The sequence below is a fragment of the Mustelus asterias genome, chromosome 5, assembly GCF_964213995.1.
Source record: "Mustelus asterias chromosome 5, sMusAst1.hap1.1, whole genome shotgun sequence".
Taxonomy (NCBI): domain Eukaryota; kingdom Metazoa; phylum Chordata; class Chondrichthyes; order Carcharhiniformes; family Triakidae; genus Mustelus; species Mustelus asterias.
In genome coordinates this window covers 125,251,352-125,278,122 of record NC_135805.1, presented here as the reverse complement: position 1 = coordinate 125,278,122, position 26,771 = coordinate 125,251,352, and the positions used below count along the sequence as shown (strand labels likewise).

The following is a 26,771-nucleotide window of genomic DNA, read 5'->3' as shown; positions in this document are numbered from 1 at the left end:
GTGAAAGATGTGATTAAAATAATACATGGATCACCATTATGTTAACAAAAACTCAAATTGAACCTGACAACGAGACTTGCATGCAGATTTAGAGTTACGATATTTTGTTATGTAAAAAGACAAGCAGACATTGAAGATTTTGGATTGAAGAATCGGAGGCAGGTGAATTAATTTCTTTCTTTGTCTTTGACCAGGTAATGTGGGTATGCAATTCATGTCGTAAACAACAAGAAATTCTCACAAAATCAGGAGCATGGTTCTTTGGAAGTGGGACATCACAGCTGCCCAATCAGGATGGAACACTGAGTGACACGGCGACAGGGGCTGGTTTTGATGCACCCAGGGAAAAGAAAGCAAGGCTGCAAGAGCGTTCACGATCCCAGACTCCTTTAAGTACGGCAGTAGAAACACACGAGACGACACCATCTGACAAGACTCGGGTGTCTGAACTAACTCGGCAAGAAATGGGTTTTGAACAAAAGCAATCTTCAGCAAGATCGAAGAGTGAACCTCCGAGGGACAGGTAATTTGAACACTCGAAAACCTACTTCTCTTTATGCTTGTATAATACCGAATCAGTTTTAAATGTTGCAACTGGTGAGATGTTTCAAACCTTTGTCTCTCTGTCAAATTGATAGTCCTTAAAATATGTTTTTAACTTCCACTTTCTTCTTTGCCCTTCATTACAACCAAAATGTCTTCACCTTTATGAAGATTTTAGACCATTTGCTAAGAGGAACATGACTTGAACTCCTGCAAATATGGGCTTTCAAAAATAAATTATACTATTTATGACTCAGTTTATAGTGTTTGACTTCATATATAGTGAGGCGGAGGATGAATGTGTGGCAGAGGGACTGGTGCAGGGGGCAGGGATTCAGGTTCCTGGACCATTGGGACCTCTTTAGGGGCAGGTGTGACCTGTACACAAAAAACGGGTGGCACTTGAATCCCAGGGGGACCAATATCCTGGCGGGAAGGTTGGCTAAGGCTACTGGGGAGAGTTTAAACTAGATAGGTTGGGGGGGAGGGGATCGAGACGAGGTGACTGGGGGGGAGGGGATCGAGACGAGGTGACTGGGAGCGAGGGAGTTAGCTCGCAAACAGAGAAGGGTTATAGATGGTGCAAGAGGGAGGATGGACGGGGGATAGAGAAGGGGAGAGCTCAGACCAAAGGATTGAGATGTGTTTACTTTAATGCCAGGAGTATAGTGAATAAAGGGGATGAGCTCAGAGCGTGGATTGATGCCTGGAAGTGTGATGTGGTGGCCATTACGGAGACTTGGATGTCTCAGGGACAGGACTGGATACTACAGGTGCCGGGATTCAGATGTTTCAGGAAGGACAGGGAGGGAGGCAAGAGAGGGGGTGGAGTGGCACTGCTGATCAGGGATAGTGTCACAGCTGTAGAGAAGGTGTATGCTGTGGAGGGATTGTCCACAGAGTCTCTGTGGGTGGAAGTTCGGAGTGGGAAGGGGTCGATCACTTTGCTGGGAGTTTTCTATAGGCCGCCCAATAGTGACAGGGAGGTGGAGGAGCAGATAGGGAAACAGATCCTGGAGAGTTGCAATATTAGCAGAGTTGTTGTGATGGGAGACTTTAATTTCCCAAACATAGATTGGAATATCCCGAGGGTAAGGGGATTGGATAGTGAGGAGTTCGTTAGGTGTGTTCAGGAGGGTTTCCTGACACAGCATGTGGACAAGCCGACAAGAGGAGAGGCTGTACTTGATCTGATACTGACCAATGAGCCTGGGCAGGTGTCAGATCTGTCAGTGGGAGAGCATCTTGGGGATAGCGATCATAACTCTATCTCCTTTATGCTTGCATTGGAAAAAGAGAGGATCAGGCAAGCTAGGAAAGCGTTTATATGGAGTAAGGGGAAATATGAAGACATAAGGCAGCAAATTAGAGGAGTAAATTGGAAGGAGGTATTCTCGGGGAAATCTACTGAAGAGAGGTGGCAGTTTTTCAAGGAATGCCTGTCTAGGGTTCTACAGGACAATGTTCCGAGCAGACAGGGAGGAGTTGGTAGGTTAAAGGAACCGTGGTGCACGAAAGCTGTGCGGGACCTAGTCGAGAAGAAAAGGAAAGCGTACAAAAGGTTCAGAGAGCTTGGCGAAGATAGGGATCTAGATGAGTATACGGCTTGTAGGAAGGGACTAAAGAAGGAAATTAGGAGAGCCAGAAGGGGTCATGAGAAGGCCTTGGCAGGTAGAATTAAGGAAAACCCTAAGGCGTTCTATAAATATGTGAAGAGTAAAAGGATGAGACGTGAAGGAATAGGGCCTATAAAAGGTGAAGGTGGGAAAATCTTTACGGAACCAGTAGAAATGGCAGAGGTGCTCAATGAGTATTTTGCCTCGGTTTTCAGAGGAGAAGGACATGGATGGATGTACTGTGGGCTTGCGGTGGACTGAAAAGATTGAGTATGTGGACTTTAACAAAGAGGTTGTGCTGGAATCTTTGAATGGCATCAAGATAGATAAGTCGCCGGGTCCGGATGGGATATACCCCAGGTTACTGTGGGAGGCAAGGGAAGAGATTGCAGAGCCTCTGGCGATGATCTTTGCGTCGTCGATGGAGACGGGAGAGGTGCCGGAGGATTGGAGGATTGCGGATGTGGTTCCTATTTTCAAGAAGGGGAATAGAGATAGCCCAGGAAATTGCCGACCGGTGAGTCTAACCTGAGTGGTTGGTAAGCTGATGGAGAAGATCCTGAGGGACAAGATTTATGGGCATTTATGGGCGTGCTCAAGAATACTCAGCATGGCTTTGTCAAAGGCAGATCGTGCCTTATGAGCCTGGTGGAGTTAGAACATAGAACATAGAACAGTACAGCACAGAACAGGCCCTTCGGCCCACGATGTTGTGCCGAGCTTTATCTGAAACCAAGATCAATCTATCCCACTCCCTATCATCCTGGTGTGCTCCATGTGCCTATCCAATAACTGCTTAAATGTTCCTAAAGTGTCTGACTCCACTATCACTGCAGGCAGTCCATTCCACACCCCAACCACTCTCTGCATGAAGAACCTACCTCTGATATCCTTCCTATATCTCCCACCATGAACCCTATAGTTATGCCCCTTATAATAGCTCCATCCACCCGAGGAAATAGTCTTTGAACGTTCACTCTATCTATCCCCTTCATCATTTTATAAACCTCTATTAAGTCTCCCCTCAGCCTCCTCCGCTCCAGAGAGAACAGCCCTCAATCCCGCAACCTTTCCTCATAAGACCTACCCTCCAAACCAGGCAGCATCCTGGTAAATCTCCTCTGCATTCTTTCCAGCGCTTCCACATCCTTCTTAGAGTGAGGTGACCAGAACTGCACTCAATATTCCAAATGTGGTCTCACCAAGGTCCTGTACAGTTGCAGCATAACCCCACGGCTTTTAAACTCCAACCCCCTGTTAATAAAAGCTAACACACTATAGGCCTTCTTCACAGCTCTATCCACTTGAGTGGCAACCTTTAGAGATCTGTGGATATGGACCCCAAGATCTCGCTGTTCCTCCACAGTCTTCAGAACCCTACCTTTGACCCTGTAATCCACATTTAAATTAGTCCTACCAAAATGAATCACCGCACATTTATCAGTGTTAAACTCCATTTGCCATTTTTCAGCCCAGTTTTGCATCCTATCTATGTCTCTTTGCAGCCTACAACAGCCCTCCACCTCATCCACGACTCCACCAATCTTGGTGTCATCAGCAAATTTACTGATCCACCCTTCAGCCCCCTCCTCTAAGTCATTAATAAAAATCACAAAGAGCAGAGGACCAAGCACTGATCCCTGTGGCACTCCGCTAGCAACCTGCCTCCAGTCCGAAAATTTTCCATCCACCACCACCCTCTGTCTTCGATCAGATATAGTAAGAAGTCTCACAACACCAGGTTAAAGTCCAACAGGTTTATTTGGTAGCAAATACCATAAGCTTTCGGAGCACAGCTCCTTCGTCAGATGGAGTGGATATCTGTTCTCAAACAGTGCAAACAGACACAGAAATCAAATTACAGAATACTGATTAGAATGCAAATCTCTACAGCCAGCCAGGTCTTAAATGTACAGACAATGTGGGTGGAGGGAGCATTCAACACAGGTTAAAGAGATGTGTATTGTCTCCAGACAGAACAGCTAGTGAAATTCTGCAAGTCCAGGAGGCAAGCTGTGGGGGTTATTGATAATGTGACATAAATCCAACATCCCGGTTTAGGCCGTCCTCATGTGTGCGGAACTTGGCTATCAGTTTCTGCTCAGCGATTCTGCGCTGTCGTGTGTCGTGAAGGTCGTTCTCCAAGGCGGCCTTGGAGAACGACCTTCACGACACACGACAGCGCAGAGTCGCTGAGCAGAAACTGATAGCCAAGTTCCGCACACATGAGGACGGCCTAAACCGGGATGTTGGATTTATGTCACATTATCAATAACCCCCACAGCTTGCCTCCTGGACTTGCAGAATTTCACTAGCTGTTCTGTCTGGAGACAATACACATCTCTTTAACCTGTGTTGAATGCTCCCTCCACCCACATTGTCTGTACATTTAAGACCTGGCTGGCTGTAGAGATTTGCATTCTAATCAGTATTCTGTAATTTGATTTCTGTGTCTGTTTGCACTGTTTGAGAACAGATATCCACTCCATCTGACGAAGGAGCTGTGCTCCGAAAGCTTATGGTATTTGCTACCAAATAAACCTGTTGGACTTTAACCTGGTGTTGTGAGATTTCTTACTGTGCTTACCCCAGTCGAATGCCGGCATCTCCACATAATTTCGATCAGATAGCCAGTTACCTATCCAATCGGCCAACTTTCCCTCTATCCCACACCTCCTTACTTTCATCATAAGCCGACCATGGGGGACCTTATAAGAACATAAGAAATAGGAGCAGGAGTAGGCCATTTAGCCCCTCGAGCCTGCCCCGCCATTCAATAAGATCATGGCTGATCTGACGTGGATCAGTACCACTTACCCGTCTGATCCCCATAACCCTTAATTCCCTTACCGATCAGGAATCCATCCATCCGCACTTTAAACATATTCAGCGAGGTAGCCTCCACCACCTCAGTGGGCAGAGAATTCCAGAGATTCACCACCCTCTGGGAGAAGAAGTTCCTCCTCAACTCTGTCCTGAACCGACCCCCCTTTATTTTGAGGCTGTGTCCTCTAGTTTTAACTTCCTTACTAAGTGGAAAGAATCTCTCCGCCTCCACCCTATCCAGCCCCCGCATTATCTTATAAGTCTCCATAAGATCCCCCCTCATCCTTCTAAACTCCAACGAGTACAAACCCAATCTCCTCAGCCTCTCCTCATAATCCAAACCCCTCATCTCCGGTATCAACCTGGTGAACCTTCTCTGCACTCCCTCCAATGCCAATATATCCTTCCTCATATAAGGGGACCAATACTGCACACAGTATTTCAGCTGCGGCCTCACCAATGCCCTGTACAGGTGCATCAAGACATCCCTGCTTTTATATTCTATCCCCCTCGCGATATAGGCCAACATCCCATTTGCCTTCTTGATCACCTGTTGTACCTGCAGACTGGGCTTTTGCGTCTCATGCACAAGGACCCCCAGGTCCCTTTGCACGGTAGCATGTTTTAATTTGTTTCCATTGAGATAGTAATCCCATTTGTTATTATTTCCTCCAAAGTGTATAACCTCGCATTTCTCAACGTTATACTCCATTTGCCATATCCTCGCCCACTCACTCAGCCTGTCCAAATCTCTCTGCAGATCTTCTCCGTCCTCCACACGATTCACTTTTCCACTTATCTTTGTGTCGTCTGCAAACTTCGTTACCCTACACTCCGTCCCCTCCTCCAGATCATCTATATAAATGGTAAATAGTTGCGGCCTGAGTACCGATCCCTGCGGCACACCACTAGTTACCTTCCTCCAACCGGAAAAACACCCATTTATTCCGACTCTTTGCTTCCTGTCGGATAGCCAGTCCCCAATTCACTTTAACACACTACCCCCAACTCCGTGTGCCCTAATCTTCTTCAGCAGCCTTTTATGGGGCACCTTATTGGAAATCCAAAAACACCGCATCCACCGGTTCTCCTCCATCAACCGCCCTAGTCACATCTTCATAAAAATCCAACATGTTCGTCAAGCACGACTTTCCCCTCATGAATCCATGCTGCGTCTGATTGATCGAACCATTTCTATCCAGATGCCCTGCTATCTCCTCTTTAATAATGGATTCCAGCATTTTCCCTACTACAGACGTTAAGCTGACCGGCCTATAGTTACCCGCCTTTTGTCTCCTTCCTTTTTTAAACAGCGGCGTAACATTAGCCGTTTTCCAATCAACCGGCACTACCCCAGAATGCAACGAGTTTTGATAAATAATCACTAACGCATCCACTATTACCTCTGACATTTCTTTCAATACCCTGGGATGCATTCCATCTGGACCCGGGGACTTGTCCACCTTCAGTCCCATTAGTCTACCCAGCACTTATCAAACGCCTTACTAAAATCCATGTCTATGACATCAACTGCCCTACCTTCATCAACACACTTAGTTATCTCCTCAAAAAATTCAATCAAATTTGTGAGGCACGACTTGCCCTTCACGAATCCGTGCTGACTATCCCGGATTAATCCGCATCTTTCTAAATGGTCGTAAATCTCATCCCTAAGGACCTTTTCCATCAATTTGCCAACCACCGAAGTAAGACTAACCGGTCTATAATTACCAGGGTCATTTCTATTCCCTTTCTTAAACAGAGGAACAACATTTGCCACTCTCCAGTCCTCTGGCACCATCCCCATGGACAGTGAGGACCCAAAGATCAAAGCCAAAGGCTCTGCAATCTCATCCCTTGCCTCCCAAAGAATCCTAGGATATATTTCATCAGGCTCAGGGGACTTATCAACCTTCAGTTTATTCAAAACTGCCAGGACATCCTCCCTCCGAACAACTATTTCCTCCAGCCTATTAGCCTGTAACACCTTCTCTTCCTCAAAAACATGGCCCCTCTCCTTGGTGAACACTGAAGAAAAGTATTCATTCATCACCTCGCCTATCTCTACTGACTCCATACACAAGTTCCCACTACTGTCCTTGACCGGCCCTAACCTCACCCTGGTCATTCTTTTATTCCTCACATAAGAGTAAAAAGCCATGGGGTTTTCCTTGATCCGACCCGCCAAGGATTTCTCGTGTCCCCTCCTAGCTCTCCTAAGCCCCTTTTTCAGCTCAATCCTTGCTAACTTGTAACCCTCAATCGAGCCATCTGAACCTTGTTTCCTCATCCCTACATAAGCTTCCCTCTTCCTTTTCACAAGACATTCCACCTCTTTCGTGAACCATGGTTCCCTCACTCGGCCATTTCCTCCCTGCCTGACAGGGACATACCTATCAAGGACACCCAGTATTTGTTCCTTGAAAAAGTTCCACTTTTCATTAGTTCCTTTCCCTGACAGCTTCTGTTCCCATCTTATGCCCCCTAATTCTTGCCTGATCGCATCATAATTACCTTTCCCCCAATTGTAAACCTTGCCCTGCCGTACGGCCCTATCGCTCTCCATTGCAATAACAAAAGACACCGAATTGTGGTCACTATCTCCAAAGTGCTCTCCCACAACCAAATCTAACACATGGCCCGGTTCATTTCCCAGTACCAAATCCAATGTGGCCTCACCTCTTGTCAGCCTATTCACATATTGTGTCAGGAAACCCTCCTGCACACACTGCACAAAAACTGCCCCATCCGACTATTTGACCTATAAAGGTTCCAATCAATATTTGGAAAGTTAATGTCCCCCATGACAACTACCCTGTGACCCCCACACATATCCATAATCTGCTTAGCAATTTCTTCCTCCACATCTCTATTACTATTTGGGGGCCTATAGTAAACTCCTAACAACTTGACCGCTCCTTTCCTATTTCTAACTTCAGCCCATATTACCTCAGTGTGCAGATCCCCCTCGAAGTGCCTTTCCGCAGCCGTTAAACTATCCTTGATTAACAATGCCACTCCTCCACCTCTTTTACCAGCTTCCCTACACTTAGTGAAACATCTATACCCCGGAATGTCCAACAAACCATTCCTGTCCTTGTTCTACCCACGTCTCCGTAATGGCCACAACATCGTAGTCCCAAGTACCAATCCACGCCCCAAGTTCATCTACTTTGTTCTGGATGCTCCTTGCATTGAAGTAGACACACTTCAACCCACCTTCCTGTCTACCGGTACCCACCCTTGACCTTGATACCTTCCCCAATACCTCAGCGCCCTCAACACTGACTTTTGGACTACAACTCCTTTTCCCACTCCCCAGACAAATTAGTTTAAACCCCCCTGAAGAGCCGTATCAAATTTCCCTCCCAGGATATTGGTGCCCCTCTGGTTCAGGTGCACCCCGTCCTGTTTGTACAGGTCCCACCTTCCCCAGAATGTGTTCCAATTATCCACGTATCTGAAACCCTCCCTCCTACACCATCCCTGCAACCACATGTTTAACTGCACTCTCTCCCTGTTCCTCAACTCGCTATCACGTGGCACCGGTAACGTACCAGAGATGACCACATGTTTTGTCTTGGCTCTCAGCTTCCAGCCCAGCTCCTGAAATTCCTGTTTTAAATCCCCGTCCCTTCTCTTACCTATGTCGTTGGTACCAATGTGTACCACGACTTGTGACTGTTTCCCCTCCCCCTTAAGAATCCGGAAGACCCGGTCCGAGACGTCACGGACCCTGGCATCCGGTAGGCAACATACCATCCGTGAGTCTCTTTTGCTGCCACAGAACCTCCTATCTATCCCTCTAACTAACGAGTCCCCAATAACTATTGCCCTCCCGCTCTCCCTCTTACCCTCCCGAGCCACAGAGACGGACACAGTGCTGGAGATCCTCTCACTGCGGCTCACCACTGGTATGTCATCCCCCTCAACCGTATCCAAAGCGGAATACTTGTTGCTAAGGGGAACGACCACAGGGGATCCCTGCACTGACTGCTTCCTCCCAGCCCCTCTCACCGTCACCCATCTATTTTCATTCCTCGGAGTAACTGTATCCCTAAAGCTTCTGTCTATGGCCACCTCTGCGTCCCTAATGTTCCGAAGTTCATCCAACTCCAGCTCCAGTTCCCTAACACGGTTTTGGAGGAGCTGCAGATGGGTGCACTTTCCACAGGTGTAATCAGCAGGGACACTGACGTCGTCCCTCACCTCAAACATAGTGCAAGAGGAACATAGCACTGCCTGCACACCCATCCCCTCTAGATACCTTGCCAGTACCAGGTAGAAACAGCAAAAATGAATTTAAACTCACCCCTGCTCGCCCTTTCCCCCGAAGCCCTGTGAGCCAAAGCCCTTACAACTTTCACTCAGCTTCCCACTCACTCCACAGCCCGCTTCCGACGCTGCCCGCTGCATAGAGTGACTTTTAGACTAAAAAACACTGAACACATTGACGAAGGGAATGCGGTAGATGTGGTTTATGTGGATTTTAGCAAGGCGTTCGATAAGGTCCCCCATGCAAGGCTTCTCGAAAAAGTGAGAGGGCGTGGGATCCAAGGGGCTGCTGGCCGGTGGATCCAGAACTGGCTTGCAGATGGGTCTTTTTCGAATTGGAGGTCGGTCACCAGTGGTGTGCCCCAGGGATCTGTTCTGGGACCCTTGCTGTTTGTCATTTTCATAAATGACCTGGATGAGGAAGTGGAGGGATGGGTTGGTAGGTTTGCTGACGACACAAAGGTTGGTGGGGTTGTGGATAGTCTGGAGGGATGTCAGAAGTTACAGAGGGACATAGATAGGATGCAAGACTGGGTGGAGAAGTGGCAGATGGACTTCAACCCAGATAAATGCGTCGTGGTCCATTTTGGCAGGTCAAATGGGATGAAGGAGTACAATATAAAGGGAAAGACTCTCAGTGCGGTAGAGGATCAGAAGGACCTTGGGGTCCGGGTCCATAGAACTCCAAAATCGGCCCCGCAGGTGGAGGAGGTGGTTAAGGAGGCGTATGGTGTGCTGGCCTTTATCAATCGAGGGATTGAGTTTAGGAGTCCGGGGATAATGATGCAGCTATATAAGACCCTCGTCAGACCCCACTTGGAGTACTGTGCTCAGTTCTGGTTGCCTCATTACAGGAAGGATGTGGAAAAGATTGAAAGGGTGCAGAGGAGATTTACAAGGATGTTGCCTGGATTGAGTGGCATGCCTTATGAGGATAGACTGAGGGAGCTCGGTCTTTTCTCCTTGGAGAGACGTAGGATGAGAGGAGACCTAATAGAGGTGTGTAAGATGTTGAGAGGCATAGATCGGGTGGACTCTCAGAGGCTTTTTCCCAGGGTGGAAATGGCTGCTACGAGAGGACACAGGTTTAAGGTGCTGGGGGGTAGGTACAGGGGAAATGTTAGGGGGAAGCTTTTCACACAGAGGGTGGTGGGCGAGTGGAATCGGCTGCCATCAGTGGTGGTGGAGGCAAACTCAATAGGGTCTTTTAAGAGACTCCTGGATGAGTACATGGGACTTAATAGGATGGAGGGTTATAGGTAGGCCTAAATGGTAGGGATATGTTCGGCACAACTTGTGGGGCCGAAGGGCCTGTTTTGTGCTGTAGTTTTCTACGTTTCTATGTTTCTATATCCAATGTCAAAAGATGCGTAGGTTAGGTGGATTAGCCATGCTAAATTGCCCTTTAGTGTCCAAAGATGTGTACGGTTAGGGGGATTAGCGAAATAAATGCATGGGGTTATGGGGTGGGCCTGGGTAAGATACTCTATCGGAGAGTTGTTGCTGACTCGATGGGCTGAATGGCCTCTGTTGTGGGAAAAATCCACTCGTTGTCAGACCTCGAGATTCAGAAAACACAATTTATTCAACGGAGCTCCGTGGAGACAAGGCACAAGTCAGTAGTAGACCTTCTCTCGGTAAAATGTCGGGAGCGGTCCATCTTTATACTCTTTACACAATAGATGGACCGGTGATTTGAACATTACCACATCGTTTTAGGCAGATACAGACATTTAACATAGTATTGTTCTTATGAATGGGTACATTTCCTATGTCTGTATCTATCAATGGTTGGTTTCGGCTCATTCAGGTGTTAATTATTCACAAAGGAGAGGGATGTGTTGACTGGGAGTGTCTTGGAGGGGAGTGTTGAACCGTTGGAGAAAATCTCCATTACAAGGGAGGAAGTGTTAGGTTTGTTAGAGAATACAAAGACTGACAAATCTCCAGGGCCTGATGGAATCTATCCAAGGCTGCTCAGGGAGATGAGAGATGAAATCGCTGGGCCTCTGACGCAAATCTTTGTCTCGTCACTGGACGCAGGTGAGGTCCCAGAGGATTGGAGGATAGCTAATGTGGTCCCGTTATTTAAGAAGGGTAGGAAGGATAACCCGGGTAATTATAGGCCGGTGAGCTTGACGTCCGTGGTGGGGAAGTTGTTGGAGAGGATTCTTAGAGATCGGATGTATGCGCATTTAGAAAGGAATAAACTCATTAACGATAGTCAGCATGGTTTTGTGAGAGGGAGGTCTTGCCTCACTAACCTGGTGGAGTTTTTTGAAGAAGTGTCCAAATGGTTGACAAGGGAAGGGCCATGGATGTCGTCTATATGGACTTTAGTAAAGCATTTGACAAAGTCCCTCATGGTAGGCTGGTGAAAAAGGTTGGATCTCATGGGATAAAGGGGGAGGTGGCTAGATGGGTGGAGAACTGGCTTGGTCACAGAATGTGGAGATGCCGGCGTTGGACTGGGGTAAACACAGTAAGAAGTTTAACAACACCAGGTTAAAGTCCAACAGGTTTATTTAAAGACTTGAGTCTGTGTCTTTATATGCTCTGTTTGTGAACAGAATTCCCACTTACCTGAAGAAGGGGCTTGCAGCTCCGAAAGCTTGTGTGGCTTTTGCTACCAAATAAACCTGTTGGACTTTAACCTGGTGTTGTTAAACTTCTTACTGTTGGTCACAGAAGACAGAGGGTGGTAGTGGAAGGGTCTTTTTCCGACTGGAAGCCTGTGACTAGTGGTGTTCCGCAGGACTCTGTATTGGGACCTCTGCTGTTTGTGATTTATATAAACGATCTGGAAGAAGGTGTAACTGTGGTGATCAGTAAGTTTGCGGACGACACAAAATTGGCAGGACTTGCAGATAGTGAGGAGCATTGTCAGAAGCTACAGAAGGATATCGATAGGTTGGAAATTTGGGCAAAGAAATGGCAGATGGAGTTCAATCCTGATAAATGCGAAGTGATGCATTTTGGGAGAACTAATGTAGGGAGGAGCTATACATAGAACATAACATACATAGAAACCCTACAGTGCAGAAGGAGGCCATTCGGCCCATCGAGTCTGCACCGACCACAATCCCACCCAGGCCCTACCCCCACATATTTAGCCGCTAATCCCTCTAACTACACATCTCAGGGACAATTTTTAACCTGGCCAATCAACCTAACCCGCATATCTTTGGACTGTGGGAGGAAACCGGAGCACCCGGAGGAAACCCACGCAGACACGAGGAGAATGTGCAAACTCCACACAGACAGTGACCCAAGCCGGGAATCGAACCCAGGACCCTGGAGCTGTGAAGCAGCAGTGCTGACCACTGTGCTACCGTGCCGCCCATATACGATATACGTGCCGCCCGTATACGATAAATGGCAGAACCATAAAGGGTGTAGATACGCAGAGGGACCTGGGTGTGCAAGTCCACAGATCTTTGAAGGTGACGTCACAGGTGGAGAAGGTGGTGAAGAAGGCATATGGCATGCTTGCCTTTATAGGACGGGGCATAGAGTATAAAAGTTGGGGTCTGATGTTGCAGATGGATAGAACGTTGGTTCGGCTGCATTTGGAATACTGCATCCAGTTCTGCTCGCCACACTACCAGAAGGACGTGGAGGCTTTGGAGAGAGTACAGAGGAGGTTTACCAGGATGTTGCCTGGTATGGAGGGGCTTAGTTATGAGGGGAGATTGGGTAAACTGGGGTTGTTCTCCCTGGAAAGACGGAGGATGAGGGGAGACTTAATAGAGGTGTATAAAATTATGAAAGGCACAGATAGGGTGAACGGTGGGAAGCTTTTCCCCAGGTCGGTGGTGACGTTCACGAAGGGTCATAGGTTCAAGGTGAAGGGGGGGGAAGTTTAACACAGATATCAGAAGGACATATTTTACACAGAGGGTGGTGGGGGCCTGGAATACGCTGCCAGGCAAGGTGGTGGAGGCGGACACACTGGGAACGTTTAAGACTTATCTAGATAGCCATATGAACGGAGTGGGAATGGAGGGATACAAAAGAATGGTCTAGTTGGACCAGGGAGCGGCACGGGCTTTGGAGGGGCGAAGGGCCTGTTCCTGTGCTGTATTGTTCTTTGTTCTTTGTTCTTAATTGGTTTCCTCGCATTCATATTTTCCCGCTCTTCCTCTGGCTAATCTATCCCCTTTGTCTCGGGTTTTCCTTATCTCAAAGATGTCTCGACCCTTGGCTTGGCTTCCTGAGGTGTTTGTTTACTTTAAGTCACTGTCTGTGATTTAGAAATGGCTTGTCTGTTAGGTTTTGATTTAAAGTGATTTCTGTGTCAGTGGAAGCCGGTGTCTGCTTTATGGCTCCTTTCCCAGTTAACTCTTTATGTGCCAGGCAGCCATTTTAAAGTGTGCTTTCCTTATATTTTCCCCTTACAACCTCCTCCTACAGTATCGGGATACTATGGGTTCTATCCCTTCGGGTAACTGTAATATTAATAGTTCTTGTAGACAAAACAAGATATGACAATGTAAACCTTAAGGATCAATTTTATCCCTGAGATTTTCTAACTCAGCTTCATCCATACAAGAATACTAATTAATCATGAAACACAATTCAATAGGATGTACTATGAACACTAGAGAATGCACGAAGTCATTGTGTTTTTCAGTCATTAAGGCACTGGAGGAGACAATATGGCACATTCAGTCTGTGCCAGTTCACTGTGGAACAATCCAGTTACTCCCATTCCCTCGCTCGATCCCCTTAGCCCTGCAGATTTAGTTCCTTCAAGAGCCCATCTATTTCCTTCTGAAATGATTCATCATTGCCGCTTCCGCCTCCTTCCAGGTCATTACCACTCACTACGTAAAAAGGTTCTGTCTCACATTCCCCCTCATTTCTTGCCCCAAACCATAAATCTGTGTTCTTGTACCATCAGTTAATAGAAAAGTCATTTTTGTTTGGTCTACCTTGTCGAATACTTTGATTTGATTTATTATTGTCACATATATCAGTATACAGTGAAAAGTATTGTTTCTTGTGCACTATACTGGCAAAGCATACCGCCCATAGAGAAGGAAAGGAGGGACTGCAGAATACTGTCATAGTTCTGTTCACTTCTATCAAATCCCCTTTCAATCTCCTTTATTTCAAGAACAACCTCAAGTTCTCCAACCTAACCTTGTCACTAAAATCCCCCATCTTTAAAAGCATTCTCTGCACATTTTCAAGAACCCTCCCATCCTTTCAAAAATGCGATGACGAGAACTGTACATGATCCTACCCACCACTTCTGTTAAACTGACTGGCTTGGAGTTACTCGGGCTGTTGTTACACCTTTTCGTCAATAGGGGGGGTCCTTTGCCATTCTCCAATCCTATGCTACCTGTGGGAACATCGGAAGGTTATGACAAACCCTTCCTCTGTCTCTAACCCTATTTCTCTTAGTAACCTGCTATGCAAACCACCAAGAGCAGGTGACTTTTCAATTCTAACCCCTGCCAACCTTTCTAGTAATCATAGAAATCATAGAAACCCTACAGTGCAGAAGGAGGCCATTCGGCCCATCGAGTCTGCACCGACCACAATCCCACCCAGGCCCTACCCCCACATATTTACCCGCTAATCCCTCTAACCTACACATCCCAGGACTCTAAGGGGCAATTTTTAACCTGGCCAATCAACCTAACCCGCACATCTTTGGACTGTGGGAGGAAACCGGAGCACCCGGAGGAAACCCACGCAGACACGAGGAGAATGTGCAAACTCCACACAGACAGTGACCCGAGCCGGGAATCGAACCCAGGACCCTGGAGCTGTGAAGCAGCAGTGCTAACCACTGTGCTACCGTGCCGCCCCATATCAATTTTCATCTCATCCATTACCTCTACAATGTATTTTTCTGATATGTTGTTAATATCCTCTTTCTTTATAAATCTTAATACAAAGCACTTAAATGTGTTCACTTTGCCCTGCGCTTGTAAGCATATATCACCCTCTTATTCCCTAATAGAAACATACAAACTAGAAGCAGGAGTCGGCCTTTCGGCCCTTCGAGCCTGCACCACCATTCATTACGATCATGGGTAATCGTCAAATTCAATACCCTGATCCCACTTTCCCCCCACAGCCCATGATCCCTTTAACCACAAGAGCTATGTCTAATTTCTTCCTGAAATCACACAACTTATTGACCTCAACTATTTTTTGCTGTAGTGAATTCCATACATTCACCACCCTCTGGGTGAAGAAATTTTCCTCATCTCAGTTTTAAGAAATTTACCCCTTATCCTCAAATTATGATTCCTGATGGTAGGACTCCCCCACCATCAGGAACGTTCTTTCTGAATCTACCCTGTCTAATCCTGTTGGAATTTTATAAGTTTCTATGATAAGTTTCTAAATTCCAGGGAATACAATCCTAACCAACATGGTCTCTCCTCATATGACAGACCTGCTATCCCAGGAATCAGACTGGTAAACCTTCGCTGTACTCCCTCTGTAGCAAGGACATCCTTCCTCAGCTAAGGACACCAAAACTGCACACAATACTCCAGGTGTGGCCTCACCGATGCTCTGTACAATTGCAGGACATCCCTATTCCTATCCTCAAATCCTCTTGCTATGAAGACCAACATATCATTTGCTTTCTTTACTGCCTACTCTACTTGCGTGCTTACTTTGTGTTTATTTTAATTGAGAAAAGAGAACAAACCCTATTCTGAAGGAGACCATCAAGACACGATAAATTCAGACAGAGGTGAGATACATCAAGAAGTATTATTGAAATGACAAGAGCTTGCAATTTCAAAGATTATAGATAGTGCGATCAACAAAGGAAGAGTCATAGAGTCCTAGACCAAGACAGCACAGAAACAAACCCTTTGGCCCTAACGGTTCATGCTGACCATGGTGCCCTTCCAGTTCACCCCAGTTGCCCATGTTTGGCCCATATCCCTCCAAACCATTCCCATCCATGTCATTATCCAAATGCTTTTAAAATGTTGCTATTGAACCTGCCTCAACTGTTTTCTCTGGTAGCTCATTCCATATACGCACCACCCTCTGCGTGAAGAAATTGCCCCTCAAGTCCCTTTTAAATCTTTCCCCTCTCACCTTAAACCTTCAGCTTTCAATTCCCCTTCCTTGGGAAAAAGACTATGTACGTTCATCCTATCTATGCCCCTCATGGTTTTATACACCTCAATAAGGTCACCCTTAATTCTCCGAGGTTCCAAGGAATATAGTCCTAGCTTGGCCAATCTCTCCCTATAACTCAGGCCCACTAGTCCTAACAACATCCTCGTAAATCTTCTTTGCACTCTTTTCCAGTTTATCAATGTCTTTTCTATAACAGGGTGACCAAAACTGTACAAAATATTCCAAGTGCAGCCTCACCAACGACTGATACAACTGGAACATAATGTCCCAACTCCAATGCTCAATGCCCTGACTGATGAAGGCCAGTGTTCTAAATGCCTTCTTCACGACCTTGTCTGTCTGTGACTCCACTTTTAACAAACTATGTTCTTGTACTCCTACTCTGTTCCTCAACATTCCCCAGAGCCCGCCCATTCATTGTACAAGTCTTACCTTAGTTTGACTTTCCAAAATTCCACACCGCACACTTAAGAACATAAGAACATAAGAAATAGGAGCAGGAGTAGGCCATCTAGCCCCTCGAGCCTGCCCCACCATTCAACAAGATCATGGCTGATCTGAAGCGAATCAGTTCCAGTTACCCGCCTGCTCCCCATATCCCTTAATTCCCTTATCGATCAGAAATCTATCTACCCATGATTTAAATATATTCAACGAGGTAGCCTCCACCACTTCAATGGGCAGAGAATTCCAGAGATTCACTCCCTTCTGAGAGAAGAAGTTCCCCCTCAACTTTGTTCTGAACCTTATCTGTATTGAAATCCATTTGCCAATCCTTGATCTCCTTCCTGAACTGATCAGGATCCCCCTGTAATTTTTGATACCTTCTTCGTTATCAATGATACCTCCTAATTTAGTATCATCCGCAAACTTACTAACCGTGCTTGTATATTCACATCCAAATCATTTATACAGATAATGAATAACAAGAATCCCAACACCAACTCCTGAGGCACACCACTACTCTCAGGTCTCCAGTCCGAGTTGCGACCATCGAACCAGTTTTGAATCCAATTAGCTAACTCTCCATGGATCCCATGCAACCTAACCTTGCAGACTAGCCTGCCATGCGGGACCCATTGGTTGAAATTTCTCATAACTCACTAAATTCTGGGAGAGTACCAGAGATTGGAAAGCAGCAAATGTGACGCCCTTGTTCAAAAAGGGAGAAAGGCAGAAAGCAGGGAATTATAGGCCATTTAGTTTAACATCTATTATTGAAACATGGATACACAGAAAATAGAAGCAGGTGTAGGTTACTTGGCCCTTTGAGCTTGCTCCACCATTCATTTTGATCATGGCTGATCATCAAATTCAATATCCTGATCCTGCCTTTCCCCACCTCACATTTCCTTTAATCCCTTTTGCCTCAAGAGCTATATCCAATCTCTTCTTGAAATCACACAATGTTTTGGCCTCAACTACTTTCCGTAGTAGTGAATTCCACATATTCACCACTCTCCTCATCTTGATCCTAAAAGGTTTACCTCTTATCTTCAAACCAAGACGCCTAATTCTGGACTATCCCACCATCGGGAACATCCTTTCTGAATCTACCCTTTCTAATCCTGTTAGAATTTTATGAGTTTTTATGAAATCTTCTCTCATTCTTCTGAACTCCAATGAATATAATCCTAACTGACTTCGTCTCTACTCATATGACAGACCTGCCATCCCAGGAATCAGCCTGGTAAACCTTCGCTGCACTCCTTCCTCTGCAGACAAAATATCCTTCCTCAAATAAGGACATCAAAACTGCAAACAATACTCCAGGTGTGGCCTCACCAATGCCCTTACAATCCTTATTCCTATACTCAAATCCTTATGCTATAAAGCCTGCTGTACCTGTGCACTTACTTTCAGCGGTTCTTGCATGAAGACATCAAGGTCTCTCTGAGTATCTACCTCTCTCAATTTACACCAATTCAAATGATAATCTGCCTTCCTATTATTGCTACCTAAGTGGATGACCTCAGATTTATCCACATTATACTGCATCTACAATGCATCTGCCCACTCGCTCAGCCTGTCCAAATCACAATGAAGCATCTCTGCATCTTCCAGCTCACCCTCCCACCCAACTTTGTATCTTCAAATTTGGAGATAATACATTTAGAAACCAGTGCACCAAGAGGAAATCCACGCAGACACTTGGAGAACATGCAAACTCCACATAGTCACCCAAGGCTGGAATTGAACCCGGGTCCCTGGCACTGAGGCAGCAGTGCTAACCACTGTGACACGTGATGCCCTGAAAATTTTCTTAACTTCCATCAGGCTGCTCCAGGATCCGAAACTGCAACAGTCAGACACACCATTCATTCCATGGGTGAAATTGCAGTGAAATTTACACACTACTGGCAATGGAGGCTGGATCATTGAAAGTATTTAAAGTAAACGTAGATAAATATGTGATAGATCAAGGAATGGGGGGCTCTGGGGAAATGGCACCAAAAAGGAGCTGAGGCTGGCATAGTTCAGCCATGATCATATTGAATGACAGGCCAGGCTTGAAAGGCCTGGTGACCAACTCCTGTTTCTATTTCTTGTGATACTGTGTCAGAAGAGTTAAATATGATGAAACACTAGGAAGGAGGAATTGGTGAAATTTTCACTGGCCACTGAAATGCATGCCACATTGACAATGCACTTGTGACACTGTCCAGCATAGCAATCACAATAGGTTGTAACTTGCCCTTCTATTTGCTGAAAATTTGTTATGATGCTCCTCACAATCAGCTAGCAGGTAAATCAGTGGAGCACCTGAAATTTTTTGATGGCCTGGAGGAAGAATTAATCTCCACCGGAGAGAGAAGGATTAATCAAGAATGGTCAGCATGACTTTGTCAGGGATGCTTGAATTTTTTGAGGAAGTGACTCGGTGTATGGATGAGGGCAATGCACATAATGTAGTCTCCATGGAGTTCAGTAAGACTTCTGACAAGGTCCCACATTGGAGACTGATCAAAAAAGTAAGAGCCCATGAGATCCAAGGCAATTTGACAAATTGGATCCAAAATTGACTGTGGCTGGAGGCAGAGTGTTTTGCTCAAAGACTGTTTTTGTGATTGGAAGCCTGTGTCCAGTGATGTACCGCAGGGATCAGTACTGAGTCCCTTGTTGCATGCAGTGTACATTCATTATCTAGATGTGAATGTAGGGGGGATATAAGTAGTAAGTTCGCAGATGACACAAAAATCGTGGTGCGGTAAATAGTGAGGAGCCTTAGATTCGAGGATGATATGGACGGGCTGTTAGGTGGGCAGAATAGTGGAAAATGGAATTTAACCCTCAAAAGTGAGATGTGATGCATTTTGGGAGAGCGAACGGGGCAAGAGAATACATAATGTTACTAAGTACAGAGGATCAGAGGGACCTTGGGATGCATGTCCAAAGATCCCTGAAGGCAGCAGAACAGGTAGATAAGGTGGTTAAGAAGGCATATTGAAGACTTGCCTTTATTAGCTGAGATGTAGAATAGTGCAGGATGTTATGATGGAACTGTATATAAAACGCTGGTTAGGCCACAGCTGGAGTACTATGTGCAGTCTGGTCGTCACATTGTCGGAAGGATGTAGAGAGGGTGCAGAGTAAATTCACCAGAATGTTGCCTGGACTAGAGCATTTCAGCCATGAAGAGAGGTTGGATAGACTGAAGTTGTTTTCCTTAGAGCAGAGAAGGCTACACCTGATCGAGGTGTACAAAATTATGATGGATAGAGACTCGATAGGAAGAAACTTTTCCCCTTAGTAGAGGAGAAACTCTATATAACTCTGGAAGCATCTCCTTTTCTTTGGATGGGACAACTGAGAGCTGTGAAACTTTGAAAATTGTACATCAGCTCCCAGCTTGTGAGGAATAGAAGAGAAAATTGAGGGAAGAATCCCAAAATAGAGGATTTAAGATGTGAATCTATAATTTAAATGGACCAATGCTGACATTCAGTACAAATATTGATGAAAATTTTAAATCGCAAATACAGATAGTAGAGTTGCATAAGGAAAATTAAACCTGTTTGACATTGTGTGTCAATGAAACAGGTGTAAGGTACCCATTAATGCCAAAGATAAATCTCATTTTGGATGCGTAATAGAATGATTACATAAAAGTTGACCGAATAATTGAACATGATCAGGTTACGGTCTGAAATCTGTCAATTGGGGCGGCACGGTGGCACAGTTGTTAGCATTGCTGCCTCAGTGCCAAAGAGCCGGGTTCAATTCTAACCTTGGGTAACTGTGTGGAGTTTGCACACGTTCTCCTCATGTCTGTGTCGGTTTCCTCTGGGTGCTCTGGTTTCTTCCCACAGTCCAAAGATGTGCAGGTTGGGTGGATTGGCCATGCTAAATTGTCCCTTAGTATGTAGATTAGGGGATTAGCAGGATAAAATGCGTGCGGTTAAGGGGTTAGGATGTGGAGTGGGCCTGGTTAAGATGTTGGTGTAGTCTTGATGGGCTGAATGACCTCCTTCTGCCCTGTAGGGATTCTATGATTCTGTGAATTGGAGGAGTCAGTGGCATAATCATATTGTCACTGGACGAGTAATCCAGAGACCCAGGTTAATGTTCTGGGGACGTGGGTACAAATCACACAACGGTAGATGATGGAAACTAAATTTAATAAAAATCTGGAATTAACAGTCCAATGATGACCATGAAACCATTGTCAATTGTCATAAAACCCATCTGGTTCACTAATGTCCTTTTAGGAAGGAAATCTGCCGCCCTTACCTGGTCTGATCTACATGTGCATCAGGATCTCGAGCAATGTGGTTGACTCTGAAATGGTCGAGCAGGCCTTTCCATTGTATTGAACTTTTTCACTCAGAGAATGGTGGGAACCTAGAATGCAGTGCTTGCAAAGGTAGTGGAAACCGGAAACCTAACAATCTTGAAAATGTATTTGGATGGGCATTTGAAACATCACAACATTCAAGGATATAGGACAAGTGCAGAAAAATAGGATTAGTGCGCCTTTAGTGGTTGTTATTGCCAGTGCAGACTCGATGGGCCGAAGCACCTTTCCTGGGCTGCATGATACTGTGATTCTACATCTCTATGATCCAAAAATGTCCTCTTACTAACATATGGGGGATTTTGCCAAAATTAGGAGAGGTGTCTCACAGGCTCGTCAAGCAGCAGCCTGACAGAATCTCCGAGAATACAGCACAGGAACAGGCCCTTCGGCCCTCCAAGCCCGCACCGCTCCCTGGTCCAAACTAGACCATTCTTTTGTATCCCTCCATTCCCACTCCGTTCATATGGCTGTCCAGATAAGTCTTAAACGTTCCCAGTGTGTCCGCCTCCACCACCTTGCCTGGCAGTGCATTCCAGGCCCCCACCACCCTCTGTGTAAAATATGTCCTTCTGATATCCGTGTTAAACCTCCCCCCCTTCACCTTGAACCTATGACCCCTCGCGAACGTCACCACCTACCCGGGGAAAAGCTTCCCACCGTTCACCCTATCTATGCCTTTCATAATTGTATACACCTCTATTAAGTCTCCCCTCATCCTCCGTCTTTCCAGGGAGAACAACCCCAGTTTACCCAATCTCTCCTCATAACTAAGCCCCTCCATACCAGGCAACATCCTGGTAAACCTCCTCTGTACTCTCTCCAAAGCCTCCACGTCCTTCTGGTAGTGTGGCGACCAGAACTGGACGCAGTATTCCAAATGCGGCCGAACCAACGTTCTATACATCTGCAACATCAGACCCCAACTTTTATACTCTATGCCCTGTCCTATAAAGGCAAGCATGCCATATGCCTTCTTCACCACCTTCTCCACCTGTGACGTCACCTTCAAGGATCTGTGGACTTGCACACCCAGGTCCCTCTGCGTATCTACACCCTTTATGGTTCTGCCATTTATCATATAGCTCCTCCCTACATTATTTCTCCCAAAATGCATCACTTCGCATTTATCAGGATTGAACTCCATCTGCCATTTCTTTGCCCAAATTTCCAGCCTATCTATATCCTTCTGTAGCTTCTGACAATGCTCCTCACTATCTGCAAGAAACCTTGCAGATAATGTCCCAGATACAGCCGTCACTGTTCTTGGCTATGCCCTGTCCCACTGGCAGGACAGACAAGACAGGATTATGAGAGTAAAGTAGCTCAGAATATAAAAACAGATAGCAAAAGTTTCTACAAATATATAAAATGAAAAAAAGTGGCAAAAGTAAAAATTGGTCCTTTAGAGGATGAGAAGGGGGATGTGATAACTGGAAATGAGAAAATGGCTGAGGCATTGAACAGGTATTTTTTGTCGGTCTTCACAGTGGAAGACACAAATAACATGCCAAAAATTGATGACAGGAAGGCTATGGCAGGTGGGAACCTAGAAACTATCATTATCATGAAAGAGGTAGTGTTGGGCAAGTTAATGGGGCTAAAGGTAGACAAGTCTCCAGGTCCTGATGGAATGCATCCCAGGGGTACTAAAAGAGATGGCGGGAAAAATAGCAAATGCAAATTTGCTGGACTCTGGGGTGATTCCCGCAGATGTGATGCCAAACAGCAAATGTGATGCCATTGTTTAAAAAAAGGAGGTAGACAAAAGGCGGGTAACTATAGGCTGGTTAGCTTAACTTCTGTAGTAGGGAAAAAATCTGGTCTTGTTCACCCTCCGATGAAGGTCAAAAAGCAGAATGTTTTGAGGGGTAGGCAAGGAAAAGATTAGTCTTAAGCAGACAGGCTCCCTTGAAGGTCTGCAACTAATAACATTCTCACAAGCTGTTACAGAGAAGGCATGATTTTTTCTAATCTGAGCATTTTAACTTCCACACCATGTGTGGAAAGATTAAGATTCCAAGTGTGTCAGAAGTATCCGACACACTCCGAGCCAGGCTATATCTTGGTGCTGTTTGGAAGTTATAGCAATAAAGTGTTCTGCCAAATGACTTTCACAGTCTGCTCAGAGAATCATCTGGCAGAAACCATCATCCCATTTTCCTGCAGGGTCTGGAGGACGTTATGTGTGCACCACTGCCTGATAGACTTGTGGTGAATGGTGTTTTCTGTCTAAACATTTCTACAAGGGACAGGTGGTACAGCACAGTCCAACTGAATGGAACATTCTGTGTCAGCATGACCAGACCCATCCTTCACAACACCAGGGACAGGTAGAAACTCCGTGGTACACAAACACTTGGTGTTTGTGTACCACGGATCTGTGCACAGCTTGTTACAACCACACACAAAGATGGCCATCGGGGTGAGGGTGATGTTGGGTACATTTCCCTCTTATTTAGAGATTTGTACGTTGTGTCCCTGTGGACACAATCCATTTGCAATCTCCAGACAAAGTGGAAATGGCTCAGGTGATTGTCAGTGCAGGTGTGGGGTATGGGGTAGACCTGTACCCAGAGTGCCTCACACCTGATGACCAGGTTCTGAATGGCAATGGAGAAGGAAGGTTGCACATTTTTATTTTTCCATGGCTACATGCTACTTGCAGTTTTTTTTGTGCACACCCCACCCGTCTGAACCATGTCCTCAGCACTTTCAGGCAGTCTGACCTGTCCATGAAGGGGATAAAGGATCAATCGGCCCAGTTCCCCAAGAGCATGACCTCGTCCTTTGCACTTTAGCTGGCCAGGCCGGTCATCAGCCTGCACAGTGACAGTAAATCCAAGTAGAAGACGGTGATGTTGTGATTACTGAGGATTCAAGAAATGGACTCCCGCAAGGTAATTGAGATCTGATGGGATTGAGTGTTCTAGACTTCACTGAATACAAACCAAGATGATTATTGCCCAATTTCCCAACTCTGGGTACATAGGAGCAGAGAAATATAATTTACCCCACAAACCTGCTTCCTTGAACGATACCTTACTTGATTCCAAGTTAATTTTAGCTTCCTTCTAATTTAGCATCAGATTTCTGTTGGTGGTATTTTATGGTTTTTGCCTGCTGATTTGACAACCAATCAGAGTCCCTGATTGCCTTACCCAATCAGACACCTCAGGTGATCAGCAGTGGAACTTTTCTGGGATTGAGGACCCTAACCACCGAGAGATGATGGCCAATCAGAAACCAGCAGTTCTTTATTTAGCAGTGTCACTGGGTCTGTGGCAGCTGCTGCAGAAAATACACCCACCAGAGGACCAGGATTCTGATCAATCCAAGTCCTAGTGGCGGGAAGGAATTCACAGAGTGACAGTACAGGGGAGGGGGAAAGGTCAACAGCAAGGGTACTGTGTGGCTCTCAGCGGGCCATCTTCTCAGGAAGAGTACCCGCTGTCAAGACCCTTGATCTGGCACCAAGTGCTTTGAAGGAGGGACACTTGCTTAGGAGATGAGGAGCAGACTGCAATGGTCTTCTTGCCATGCTCAACATCTGATTAGGCCTGTAAGTGGTCATTAATTGGCCACTGAAGGGTGTCAATTGGTGGCAGGTCCGGATTTCTGACTTCAGGCCGTCCTGCCCTGAATTAAATTTTGGTGAAATAAGGTTAAATCCCCTCACAACCTCCATGAGTGAGGCTATAAAATTCTGCCATCAAGGTTGGTTCTGCCTTGAATTGTTAGATTTTACATTAGGTAAGGTATGCCAACTTACATGTGCTATTGTTACAGAGAAATCTGAACCTTGTTCATTTCAGATTTATTTTGTAGATTTTTAAATGTGAACTTGACTTAGTTTCTCACATTCATACTGTTATTTCATGATTTTGCATCTGTCAGCACCAGCAGCCTTTACTTGCTAATATCCTTTACTTTGCTTTTTATCATCTCAATTTTATTGAAATCTTCAAATAAAATATTGGATGCAAAATAGTTACATGTTAATAATGATTCTCTTTGTAGGAAGAAAAGTTCATCAGTTTCAGAACTGAATGGAAAAGGACAGAAAGGTGAAAGGAAATTTGTACCAAAGGCATCCCTTCAGCAAGTTGAGAGGTTAGCTGATGAAAGGGCTCATAGAGAACGGCGAGAAAGCCGACGTTTAGAGAAAGGTCGTTCACAGGGCTATCAGGATATGGGTGAAAAATCAGAAGTTGACAAAGTTCCAGATGAGGAAAAACAAAGGACTGAAGAGGATTATCAGAATCCATACAAAAGTGACCCTAACCTCGCAAGATATCCTGTTAAACCCCAGTCTGAGGAACAACAGATGCGCATTCATGCTAAAGTGTCTAGAGCACGGCATGAAAGAAGGCATAGCGACGTTTCCCTGCCTCACACCGAGGTTGAGGAAGGTCAGGTGTCAGAAGACCTATTGTCAAGAAGGACTCGGCAACAGGGGGTACAAGAGCGGAAGTCCCCTGTTGAAAAAGCTACAGATGTGCAAATGGCTGTTTCTAGGCAGCAGCATTTGAGCAGTCAAAGCCCGCCAACATCTAGACGGAGCCCAGTTCCTACAGAACACTTAGAAGTAAAGGATTACGACAATTACCAAAAGCACCTGGATCCTAGTTCTGCTGCAGTTCGAACAAAGCGAGAGAGAAATGAAACAATGCTACGGAATGATTCACTTAGTTCTGACCAGTCAGAATCCATCAGACCGCCTCCACCAAAACCGCACCGAATGAAAAAAGTTGGAAAGAAAAGACAAATGTCAGTCAGTAGTTCTGAGGAAGAGGGGGCATCAACGCCAGAATATACCAGCTGTGAAGATGTGGAAATTGAAAGTGAAAGTGTCAGTGAGAAGGGTAAGCATGTAATTTTCTACTATATTAACAATGTCCCTCTCTGAATATAGATGTGATATTAAAAGCATTTTAATAAACTGGGATACATACATCGGGAAATCACTGGGAGAGATGCACACTATGGAAAAACTGGGACAGACAGACTGTGAAAACACTAGGAAAGGCACTCCAGGGGAACATTGGGAAAGACACACTGGGAAAGACACTGGGGAAAACACTGGGACTGACACACTGCGGAAAACACTGGGACACAGCCTGGGACAACACACTTGGAAAACACTGAGATAGATATATTAGGGTAGACATGCTGGGGAAAAAAATGGTGCAGACGCACTGGGACAAATACACTGGAAATACCATGGGATTGAGACATGGGAAAGCACAAGGACAGACTCCTGGGGAAAACACTGGGACATATACACTGAGATCATCACACTAGGAAAATAGGCACAAGGGGAGACAGACGCACTAGAAAAATAGTGGGGGTGTAGGAGTACACTTAAAAGGGAAATCAGGAGGGCAAAAGGGGGACATGAGATAGTTTTGGCAGATAAAGTAATGGAAAATCCAAAGAGATTCCGCAAGTATATTAAGGGCAAAAGAATAACTAGGGAGTGAATAGGGCCCCATAAAGATCAAAAAGGTCATCTATGTGTGGAGCCACAGCAGATGGATGAGATCTTAAATGAATATTTCTCGTCAGTATTTACCATGGCGAAAGACATA

The 26,771-nt window shown here is 45.6% G+C and overlaps 1 protein-coding gene across 1 annotated transcript in view; it reads left to right on the top strand.

The window, feature by feature from the left end:
• The window catches only part of LOC144494018 (regulating synaptic membrane exocytosis protein 1-like), a gene marked incomplete at its 3' end in the record, with an annotated part of 567,179 nt that overhangs the window by 91,443 nt on the left and 448,965 nt on the right, over positions 1–26,771 (top strand). The window contains exons 3-4 of the mRNA XM_078213592.1: positions 195–523; positions 25,201–26,045. Coding sequence (XP_078069718.1) covers positions 195–523; positions 25,201–26,045 — 1,174 coding nt within the window. The remainder of the gene's footprint in view (positions 1–194; positions 524–25,200; positions 26,046–26,771) is intronic.